General features: G+C 43.8%; 1 protein-coding gene across 1 annotated transcript in view; it reads right to left on the bottom strand.

Moving 5' to 3' along the window:
• Positions 1-7147: 7147 nt before the first annotated feature.
• The window catches only part of LOC132405930 (uncharacterized), a 66128-nt gene continuing 61146 nt past the window's right edge, over positions 7148-12129 (bottom strand). Inside the window, exons 11-13 of the mRNA XM_059990911.1 lie at positions 10996-11091; positions 8341-8399; positions 7148-7428 (exon numbers count right to left, since the gene is read on the bottom strand). Of these exons, the coding sequence (XP_059846894.1) occupies positions 8376-8399; positions 10996-11091 (120 nt within the window). The 3' untranslated portion in view covers positions 7148-7428; positions 8341-8375. The remainder of the gene's footprint in view (positions 7429-8340; positions 8400-10995; positions 11092-12129) is intronic.

Raw genomic sequence — 12129 nt, 5'->3', positions numbered from 1 at the left:
ATGCATTGAAGGTGAGAGTAGGTAGGTTCAATGGGAATGTGAATAGTAAGCTTTTCTCAGAGAGTGGTAGATACCTGGAATGAGCTGCCTGGTATGGTGGTAAAGGCAAACACATTAGAGGTTCTTAACAGACGTCTGGATAGTCACATGTACGCAATGGAGATGGAGGGATGTGGGCATGGTGTAGTTAGGAGGGATTAGTGTTTGGGTGTTTTTGATTTGATTTTCAGCCTGTTTGGCACAACATTGTGGGCTGAATGGTTTGTTCCTGTGCTGTATTCCTGGCCTGTTCTAGGTTTGGATTCCTCTCACTGGAGTGTAGGAGGATGAGAGGTGACCCTATAGACGCTTATAAAGTTGTGAGGAAATACTGTATGTGTGTGCATGGAAGCATGTATCTGTGTAAGTGTGTGTGTGTGAGTGAAAATTAGTCACAATAATTGAGTCAGTACTGTTTGAAATCCCGAGTCATTTAATGAATTGCACTTAATGATGCTTAAAGACTCAGGGGGTTCCTAATGATTTGTGTGGTTGAGCTTCATATTTTCTTTTCATTAAAAGCAATTACTTTATTAAAAATTCTTCAGCTGCAAGCAAATTATGCAAAGATAATCTAGAGATGCTTCAGTACAGAAAGAGCCATCAGTCTTGCTAGCTATTCTTCAGATCCTTGTACCATCAGTAACCAAACACTAAACGTTCATCTCACACACACACACACTTGAGAAAAATGCATAATTAATTTAAACACACTCAGAATGTAATTGAGGAAGAGCATAATATACATCATTGGATAATTTCCATAAAGCAACCAGAAATATATGCACATTTACTGAAGAGTTGAGTACATCATGGCCAAATTAGTCCAAAGAGACAGATTGTTCTCCATTACTATAATATTGTATTTATAACATATTTTAATATAATGAAGTATTCCAAGGAGCTTTAGGAAAAGAGCTGGAAATATTTGAAAGCTTGAATCTCATCCTCAATTCCTACAATCTTGGCATTGAGTCCAACAAATGGCAATGCACTCAATCACAACGGCTTCTACAGGGCCTTCCAAAGGTGTTATGGTCCTTTTCCAAAAAATCTGAGATGCAAAGGGACTTGGTAGTCCTTTGGCTGAACACCCTAAAGGTTAACTTGCAGGTCAAGTCGGTGGTGAGGAAGGCAAACTCCACGTTAGCATTCATTTCAAGAGGTCTAGAACACAAGAGCAGGGATGTGATATTTGAGGCTTTATAAGGCACTGGTGAGGCCTCACCTTGAGTACTGTGAACAGTTTTGGGCCCCTCATCTTAGAAGAGATGTGCTGGCATTGGAGAGGATCCAGAGGAGGTTCACAAGGATGATTCCAGGAATGAAGGGTTATCATACGAGGAACGTTTGATGGCTCCTGGTCTATACTCACTGGAATTTAGAAGGATGAGGGGAGGATCTCATCGAAACCTTTTAAATGTTGAAAGGCTGAGACAGAGTAGATGTGGAAAGGATGTTTTCCGTGGTGGGAGAGTCTAGGACAAGAGGGCACAGCCTCAGGATAGAGAGGCGCCCTTTCAAAACTGAGATGTGGAGAAATTTCTTTAGTCGAAGGGTGGTGAATTTGTTGTCATGTGCAGCTGTGGAGGGCAGGTTGCTGGATATATTTAAGACAGAGATTGACAGGTTCATGATTAGACTTGGCATCAAAGGTTACAAGGAGAAGGCTGGGAACTGGGGTTGAAGAGGAGAAAGAAAAGAGCAGCGTCAACAGTGCAGATTCTGCTCCTATATCATATGGTTTTATGGACTTCCTAAACATTTTTTTGTAATCGCAATACCCCTACTGGACATTAATAGTTTAAAGTACTGCAGGTCTACCCCATCAGCGAGTAGCTCGTTGGTGGAGAAACTGGTGTGGGTTGTGCTGCTGTCTGCATCCGAGAGCCGTCGGTGCGTGAAGGGGGGGTGCAGTCCACCAGCGGGGATCATCCTTTGTGATCACAAGACCCTGTTGGGCATTGTTAATCTGGGTTGTTGCAGGCCCGAGGCGTTGATTTATTGGCAGGTGGCAGGGGTTGTCAGCGGAGGAGCTGCGTGGCCTTGGTTGCCAAACGAGAGGCGTCAGAGTCCAGAGGCAGTGTGGTGCACCGTCCAAGCTAGAGTTGCTGTTGACCCCAGTGTTCGCTCAGCAGAAAACAGACCGCATTGCATTCATCTGCTGATTTCTGCAACATTCATGTACCCAGGGTTTTGGACGATATTTTTTGTGTATCTGTATTTTACTGATATCTGTGTTTGCTATCGTAGATGTGCTATATGTACTTTGTGCAGTGTGTGACTTTGTGACTGTGGTACTGCGGTTTTCACATTGGCCCTGGAGTAACGCTGTTTTGATTGGCTCTATTTGTATGGTTGAATGACAATTAAATTTGAACTATGAATAGCATCAGTTTTAAGTATTTTGCATCAATATTCAGAAACAAGAGCATGTCATTTACCCCTGAATAATGGCTCCAGGAGCTGTGTAGTGCTCTTTCTGTGAGATGTGGGAATTCTGGGAGACCTCCAGCCTCCCGGATAACCATGTGCTCCAAGCTTCAGCTCCTCAGCGAACATGTTAAGGAACTGGAGCTGCAGCTCAATGACCTTTGGCTCATATGGGATACTGAGAAGATGATAGGCATGATCCACACACAGGGTGCTCATTTCCCCTAAGTTACAAGAGACATAGCTAGGTGACTGTCAGTACTGTGTTTCCCTGTGGCCATTCCCCTCAATAATGAATGTACTGCTTTGGGTACTGTTGGGAGCAACAACCTACCGGTGGCGGTGGTAGGGTGGTGGGGGGCGTTGCTGAGGTGCCACAGCGACCAGGCCTTGAATCTGGCCCAGCAGCTGAGAAGGGAAGAGGGGAGTGGAGGATTGCAGTAGTGACAAGGGATTCCATAGTTAGAGGAGTAGACACGAGATTCTGTGGATGCAATAGAGACACCTAGATGGTATGTTGCCTCCTAGATGCCAGGGTCAGGGAGAGTGAGCAGCCAGAATTCTTAGCACATGTTGGCACCAATGACAGGTAGAAAAGGGAGGAAGTCTTGGAGAGAAAAATTAGGAAGTTAGGTTAAAATCTGAAAAGCAAGACTTCCATGGTAGTAATTTCTGGCTTGCAGCCTGTGTCATGTGGCAGTGATGATTCAGCAGATGAATATGTGGCTGTGTAACTGGTGCAGGGGGCAGGGGTTCCGCTTTCTGGATCATTGGAATCTCCTCTGGGGATCTCTTCTGAATTGTATAAAAGGGATGGATTACACCTGAACCCAGGAGGACCAATATCCTTGTGGGCAGGTTTGCTAGAGCTGTTGGGGAAGGTTTAAATTGATTTGACAGGGATCTGGGAAGCAGAGTGATAGGGCTGAAGATGGGGCAGTTGGTGTACAACTAGATGCAGTGTGCAGTAAGATGTCAGGAGGAACAGGCAGATGATAGAGTCATAGAAAAGTACAGCACAGAAACAAGCCTTTTGGCCCATCAGGTCTGTGCTAAACCATTCTATCTTCACTATTCCCATCGATCTACACTGGGACCATAGCCTTCCATACCCCTACCATCCATGTACCTATCCAGACTTTGCTTAACCGTTGGCATGGAGCTTGCATGCACCACTTGAGCTGGCAGCACATTCCACTATCTTACTAACCTCTCAGTGAACCTTTCAACTTTAAACCATAGCCTCTGGTTGTACACTCACCCAACCTCAGTAGAAAAAGTCTACTTGCATTTACCCTGTCTATACTCCTCAGAATTCTCTGTACCTCCATCAAATCTCTTCTCAATGCAAGGAGTAAGTTCTGACCTATTCAACCTTTTCTTCTAACTCAGGTCCTCTAGACTTGGCAACATCCTTGTAAACTTACTCTGTACTCGTTCAACCTTATTTCCATCTCTCCAATAAGTAACTGACCAAAACTGCACACCATTCTCTAAATTAGGTCTCGCCAATGTCATATACAAGTTCAACAGAACGTTTCCTCTCCTGTACTCAATACTTTTATTTATGAAGGCCAATGTGCCAGGAGTTTTCTTTACAAGTCTATGGACCTGTATTCCCAAATCCCTTTGCTCTGCTGCACTTCTCAGTGCCCTGGTGTTCACTATGAAGACCTACCCTGGTTGGTCTTATTGAAGTGCAACACGTCGCACTTGTCTGTACAAAATTCCATCTGCCTTTTTTAAGCCCATTTTTCCAGGTCCTTCTGCAAGCCGTGATAGCTTTCCTCGCTGTCCACAGCACTCCACCAGCCACAGGCCTCCAGTCAGAGAGGCAACTATCTACCACCACTGTCTGATTTCTCCCACAAAACCAAAGTCTAATCCAATTTACCACCTGTTCTTCAATACTAAGCAACTGAACCTTCCTGGCCAGCCTCCCAAATGGGACCTTGCCAAAGGCCTTACTAAAGTCCATGTAGACAACATCCACTGCCCTGCCTTCATCCACTTTCCTGGCCACTTCCTTGAAAAACATTATAAGGTTGATTAGACATGACCTACCACAAATGATGCCATGCTGACAATCCTTAATCAGTCCATGCCTATCCAAATACTTATATATCCAGTATCTCAGAATACCTTAGGATGACATAAATATCTCTGCCACGGCAAAATTGCAGTCAGTGGGATGAGTTGCAGAGTAACATAGGGACAAAATTGGGAAAGGGTGACAAATCCAGGACTGAAGGTGTTATAATTTAATGCACGCAGTATAGGAATAAGGTAAATGATGCTGCAGTGCAGTTAGAGATTGGCAGATATGACGTTATGGGCACCATTGAGTCGTGGCTGAAAGAAGATCATAGCTGGGAGTTTAACATCCAAAGATACACATTGTAATAAAGGGACAGGCAGGTTGGCAGAGGGGGAGGGGTGGCTCTGTTGGTAAAAAATGAAATAAAATCCCTAGAAAAGGTGACATAGGATCAGAAGATGTAGAATCCTTGCAGATAGAGATAAGAAACTGCAAAGGTAAAAAGTTATGGGCAAGAACTGGCAGATAGAATGCAGTATCATGCACTTTGGTAGAAGAAATAAAAGTGTAGAGTATTTTCTAAACTGGCATAAAACAAAATCTGAGATGCAAAGAATCTTGGGAGTCCTCGTGGATGATACAATAAAAGTTAACTTGCACATCAAGTGGATGGTTATGAAGGCAAATGCAATGTTAGTATTCATTTTGAGAAAACTGAAATATAAAAGCAAAGGTTGTAATGCTGAGGCTTTGTAAAGCACTGGTGTGGTGAACTACATATACCTGTCTGGACATGCCCCCTGCTGACTGCTCCTGTGGCTCCTCCCACGGACCATGGCTCCTCCCACAGACCCCCGTATAAAGGCGATTGAGGCCTGAGCCCTGCCCTCAGTCTCCAGGATGTAGCATGGTGGTCAACTACTGCTTGTTCTTTCTTCCAGTCAATAAAAGCCGATATCTCGCCTCACGTCTCAGAGAGTTATTGATGGTGCATCAACTGGCGAGGCCTCTCTTGGAGTACTGTGAGCAGTTTTGGGCCCTTTACCTAGGAACATGTGCTGACATTGAAGAGGGTTCAGAGGAGATCACAACAATGATTCCGGGCATGAAAGGGTTACCATATTAGGAGATTGATGGCTCTGGGCCTATCCTCGCTACAGTTTAGAAGAATGGGGGAGGATCTCACTGAAACCTATCTAACAGTGAAAGACCTAGATAGAGTGGAAATGGAGAGGATGTTTCCTATAGTGCAGGAGTCTAGGACTAGAGAGCATAGCCTCAGAATAGAGGGACATCCATTTAGAACAGAGATGAGGAGAAATTTCTTTTGCCGTGGAGTGATGAATCTGTGAAATTCATTGCTACAGTTGGATGTGCGGGCCAGGTCATTGGGTATATTTGAGGCAGAGGTTGACTGGTTCTTGATCACTCAAGACTTGAGGGATATGGGCAGAAGGCAGGAGATTGGGGCTGTGAAGGAAATTATTCTGCCATGATAAAATGGTGGAGCAAATTCAGTGGCCCAAATGGTCTAATTGTGCTCCTTTCTCTTATGGTCTTAATGGATTTAATCCAGCCAACCCCCAATGGTTGCTGTGAAAGGCACTGGAGTAGAGCTTGTAGAGTTAGTGCCTCAGAGATCCAGCAGACCAAGTTCAATCTTCCAACAGAGTCTCCATGGAGCTTACTCATTGTTCTTGAGACCGGTATTAGTTTTGGTATTGGATACTTATTGTCACATGTGGACCTAAGGAAACAAGACTGAAGGAGTGATTAAGTGATGATATTACAGCTGTGAGAACCTTTCCCTTCATCGTCAGGTCAGCGGGGAGGCAGATGTAAAGCACTCATAGAAGGGGAGATGAAGAAACTTATTTTTGTTGATTGCATTCGGCAGCTGTGATGTGAAAGGGCAGAGGTTACTCTGATAGTGAGACCAGGTACTGTTTGGGAAGGCAGACTCAAGTTCTGCTGTGTTAAACAGAGAGAAATTTCCTCTGTGGGCATGACACTTTGCAGTGTTAGTTAGGCAACTTCAACTCTGATTCTTCTCCATCACAATCAGCCCTAATCATCACACCTCACTTGGGGAGTGTGTCTGTGTCTGCCTGTATTTGTAATTGTGAGTATCATTGTTTTAGTGAATACATGCACCTGTACTCAGGTGTGTACATTGGTGAATGAGTGTTTGCTGTTATGAATGTGTGCATTGTTATGTACTTGACTCAGTGCACATGCGTGTGTGTGTGTGTATGTGTGTGTGTGTATGTGTGTGTGTGTGTATGTGTGTGTGTGTATGTGTGTATGTGTGTATGTGTGTGTGTGTGTATGTGTGTATGTGTGTATGAGCGTATGGGTGTGCATTCATCTTTGTGTGCAGCTATTTGTGTGAAGTGAGTACGTGTGCATTTTTGCACAGGCAAGTGCGCGTGCGTGTGTGTGTGTGTACACTTACAGCGTAGATGGATTTGGGTGGGTGTATTTATGTCTATGTTTGCACGGAATGTGAAGCTGGCTTCACTAAAGACTTCTAACATTTCAGCTCACTTGCTGATTGGCTGGGAATTTAGTGAGTGCGTCAAAACTTAACCAAGAATAGTCAGGTCACTGGTATGATCATCCTTCTATGGAAAGTGAACTGGAAATGTAGGTGTGGATAGACCCAATGAACTGGAAGTATACATCTTGATAGAACCGATGCCAAGTGGAGTTGGAATTGACTAGAATATGAACTCATTCACTACACAGCTATTTGTACACCAGCTAGAGGACATATGTCGACACGTTAATCCAATTCTTCCAACAGAGGCTTTCTGGAAGATCCTCTTGTAATCTTGTGCTCAGGCCATGTTAATCATGTCAATGATTGTGTAGTCAGTAAGCATTGAATCATTTCACAGAACGCATCTCTTTACAGTCTGCCAAAAACCAAGAAAGAAAATACCCATAGAATTAGTAGCATTCAGATTATTCCTTCTCACCCTGCCCACCTAGACAGGAGTTTTCTCTTGAGTCAGGTTGAATTACATAAAGAATAGGAACCACATCTAGTTTGTGTTCATAATTATCCTCAGTGGTGATCCCCTCCCCCACCCCACACTCATGTAACATCATCTCAGTCTGCCAGCCCTTTTCTTTTATGTAATCAAGTTTCTCTTCAAGTGCACCTAAGTGATGTGGTTTCATGTTTCAAGCATTCTCTCGGAAAATACCTTTCTTCCCATTTCTGGTCAGGGGCTTGAGGCTTTTCCCAAAGAGGAAACAATTTTCTTTGTCTTACCCATCCAAGACATAAATATATGTTTAAGTACATTAACAAGACCATTGTCTGCTTTTCCAACAATTGAAAGAGCATAAAATTGTGATTAAATAAAGATTATCTTTACTTGTCACATGTACATTGAAATGTCAAAACATACAGTGAAACGTGTTGTTCGTGTCAATTCTGACCGGTGAGGATTGTGCTGGGGGAAGCCCGCCAGCGTCACCACACTTTCTAACCCAACCCTTTGGAATGTGGGAGGAAACTCACACATGGTTAGAATGCAGTCTCTTGATTAGTAAAGGAGCCAAAGGTTACGGGAAGAAGGCAGGAGAATGGGGTTGAGAGGGATAATAACTCAGCCATGATTAAATGGAAGAACAAACTTGATGGACCAAATGGGCCAATTCTGTTCCTGGGTCTTATAGTTTTATTGAAACTGGAGGAGCTGAAGGTCACAGGGAAGAGGTAAACTCCATGCAGACAGCATTGGGAATTGAACCCCCGATTGCCGATACTGTAAAGCATTTGTGCTAACCACTGTGCTACCATGCCACCCGTCTCTCACCTGTGTAAATCGTGCAGTTCTTCCAAGGTGATGTATTAATTTTGTGTTCTGGAATTGCCCTGGGAAACAAATCATACAACATAATTGAAAGTCTGTCCCTTTCTTAGTGGTGCATTGAAGCCTAGCCCTTGAGTGGTACTCAGACATGTTAATCTTTCAATAGTCCAGCTTGTGCTGTCAACTCCAACAGTTCAGAGCATACACTCAGTGGCCACTTTATTAGGTACCTCCTGTGTATGAGGAGGTAGTTCCCTTATAAGCTGAGTGTATGTTTGTGGTCTTCTGTTGCTGTAGCCCATCCAGTTCAATGTTTGAAGTGTTGTGTATTCAGAGGTGCTCTACTGCACACCACTACTGTAACATGTGGCTATTTGAGTTACTGCTTCCTTCCTGTCAGCTTTAAACCCATCTGGCCATTCTCCTCCAACCTCTTGCACTAACAAGCTGTTATCACCCACAGAGCCTCTGCTCATTGGATGTTTTCTTTGTTTCTCACACCGTTCTCCGTAGAGACTGCAGTGCGTGGAAATCCCAGGAGATCAGCAGTTTCTGAGATACTCAAACCACGCTGTCTGGCACCAACAATCATTCCACAGTCAAAGTCACTTAGATCACATCTCTTCCCCATTCTGATGTTTGGTCTGAACAACTGAATCTCTTGACCATGTCTGCATGCTTTTATGCATTGAGTTAAGGCACATGATTGGCTAATTAGATGTTTGCATTAATGAGCAGGTGTACAGGTGCACCTAATAAAGTGACCACTAAGTGTACATTAGGTCACCTGTGTTACTCGTAATGCATGCTCTTCTGGTTATCTTCTTGAAGGGGAAGTATACTTGTACTGAAGTCAGCAAAGATACTGTTCACCAGCTGGAATCCTCGAACTGGCTTCCCTTCGAGGAAGGAGACAGCAAGTTGGACTCTACGCGCAATGAGATTTAGGAATCTCTTACAGAAGTAAAAGATTCTGAAGCAGTGGATGTTGGGAGGATCATTCCCCTAGTGGTCAAATCTGGAACTCAGGACATAATATCAAAAATGGGCAACACATTCAAGATGGGGATGTGGAAGAAATTCTTCTCTGAGTTGTGAATTTTGAAGAATTCTCCAACCCGGAAGATCTTTAGGTTCTGAGTCATGCTTCATTTAGATGTTCAGACTTAAAGGAGGCCAAGATGATAGGGAGCTGTAGGAAAGTAGCCCATGAGGCTAAAGTCAGATCAGCCATGATCTTTTTGTAGGGCAGAGAAAGTTTGATCCACTTCTACTCCTATCTCTTACAACAGGGGTCTGGAGTGAACCTCCATAGTTCATTAACACATTGCAATGCTTTCACTCAAAATATGTCCTCCACTGAGGACAACAGCCTCAGTCGACAGGACACTTCACAAGAACACGACTGATCAAGAAAACAGGGCTTCATTTTTAAAATAGCTGAGAGATGAGCACATTCAAAATTCAAAAGAATGTTGTCAGTAATTGACTCTGGGAGTGTTTGTATTCAAGTTTTGTCACTATTATTAAAAGATGTTTCATCTGAAACCTTAACTCATTGTTCACCAATTTGCTCTGCATTCCCATTTTTTTCTTTTACATCTTTGCCCTCCTTAAATTTTAACCTACTTTAAATCCCCATTCAAAGGTTCATTTTTGTTATCAAAGTATAGAACTTTGAAATTCTTCAATTCTCCAGGTAGCCATGAAACCAAGAAAGAAAAGAAAGGCAGCAAGATCATCAACCCCCCCCCCCAAATCCCCCCCTCCCCGCAAAAAAAAATGAACAACAATGGAACAGGCACATCATCCCCAAATCCCTCCTCCTGAACAAAAACCCAGCAAAACGGACCGGGCACAGAGATCCCTAAATCCCTCCTCCCACACCAAAAAAAAATGAACAAAATGGATCAGACATGCAGGCCCCAAAATCCCCTGTCCCGCACGAAAAAATCCCCCTCCCCATTGACGTGTTAAACATTCTGTCGCTCCACCACAGGCAGGCTGTGGCTGAAGAGTGTGCCACTGCCGTTACTCACTCTGACCACTCTCCCAAACCCACCACCTCCACCATCAGGTCGGTCGGTCAAAGGCAGCAGGCAGAAGGGAACACCACCACCTGCAGGTTCCCCTCCAGATTACAGACCATCCTTATCATCTAAAACCCCTATCAACAACACAGTAGTACTACCTTCACCAGAAGGAATGCAATCTTTAAAGAAAGCGACACAATCACCTCCTCATGGGCAAGTAGGGAAATGCAATAAATGCTGACTGTTCCCACAACCTATGGACTCACTTTCAAGGACTTCATCTCATGCATTCAATATTTATTGCTTATTTATTTATTGTTATTATTTATTTCTTTTAGCATTTGCACAATTTGCTGTCTTTTGCACACAGGGTAAATGTCCAAGTTGGTACATTTCATTGATACTGTTATGGTTATTGTTATGGATTCATTAAGCATGTCCACAAGGCAATTAATCACAGGATTGTATATGTACTTAGATAATAAATTTACTTTGAATTTTGATATCAATCCCGCTTCCAATACAACTCATAAATAAATCTCTGTGGCTCTTTTGATTGGATTCCTCTAGACACTATGTGGAGCAGGAGCTTGGAATCTGGGAGAGAATGATAAAGATAACTCACCTGAGCCGAGCTGGTTGCAGAAAAGCTACTAACTGATGTTGTTTCGTGTCGGGTTTCAGTACTGTCAGAGTTACTGTCATTTGTTTTTGAGCAGACCTGTTCAGGGAATTTGTACATAATTACTATCAAGTGACTGATAGGAAACAATGGGGCTGAATTTCCACGCAGCAATGCCCCAAGTCACTAATCTCAACGCAAGCTCAGCACACTAGGAATGTTCAACCATGAGATAAAGGTGTAGAACTAGACTATTGGACCCATCAACTCTGCTCCTCCTTTCAATGATAGCTGACTTCTATTTAAACCCCAATCTTCCCCCAACTTTTCTCTCTGTCCTTACATTCTTCCACTTCTTTTTTGACATTACCACTGCCCAAACTTCCACCCTCTCTCACTCCTGCTACCCAAACTCCTGATCCCTCTTTCACCACTTCCCCATTGTCCTGATCACCAATCCCTTGCCTATTCCTGCTCTCCAACCCTATTCCTATATACTTTCACTTCCCTTACCACTCACACCCTACCCTCCCATTACCCCACAACTAAAGTCCTACGTACTGCACTGGTAGTTTCCCAACTACTGCAGTCAGTGAGCCCCTCCCAACCCTTCCCCGTAGCTTTCCACCTTCCAGATCATTATCCTTTCCCAGAGTGAAACTACCCCCAACCCTGATTGCTCATGTCAGGCATCAATCACTATTGTCACCAACAATGGCACCCAAGATCTCACCCCAGCCATAGCAAATCTTCAGATAGCTGCTAACACATGCAAGACACACACAAAATGGTGGAGGAACTCTGTCGACCTTTTGGGTTGTGATCCTTCATCAGGACTGGAAAGGAAGGGAGAGGAAGCCAGAATAAGAGGGGGAGGGGGAGAAGCAGGACAAGCTAGAAGAAGGCTTAAATCGCAGGAAGAGACGGAGAGGGAAGAGGTAAAAGAAGCTCGGAGAGAATCTGTTTTTTTTTAAACTGATTGGGGCAGGGAGAAGTTTGGTTTAAGAGAAGTTGAGTTAGGTACGTGATAGTAGGCATATGGACAGCTATGTTCCTGGTGCAGGCCGATGGGAGTAGGAAGTTTAAATGGTTTTGGCATGGACTAGATGGGCCAAAGGGCCTGTTTCTGTGTTATAC

This window comes from Hypanus sabinus, chromosome 16 (assembly GCF_030144855.1).
Source record: "Hypanus sabinus isolate sHypSab1 chromosome 16, sHypSab1.hap1, whole genome shotgun sequence".
Taxonomy (NCBI): domain Eukaryota; kingdom Metazoa; phylum Chordata; class Chondrichthyes; order Myliobatiformes; family Dasyatidae; genus Hypanus; species Hypanus sabinus.
Note: the sequence above shows the minus strand (reverse complement) of the source record. Positions and strands in the feature narration are given on the sequence as shown.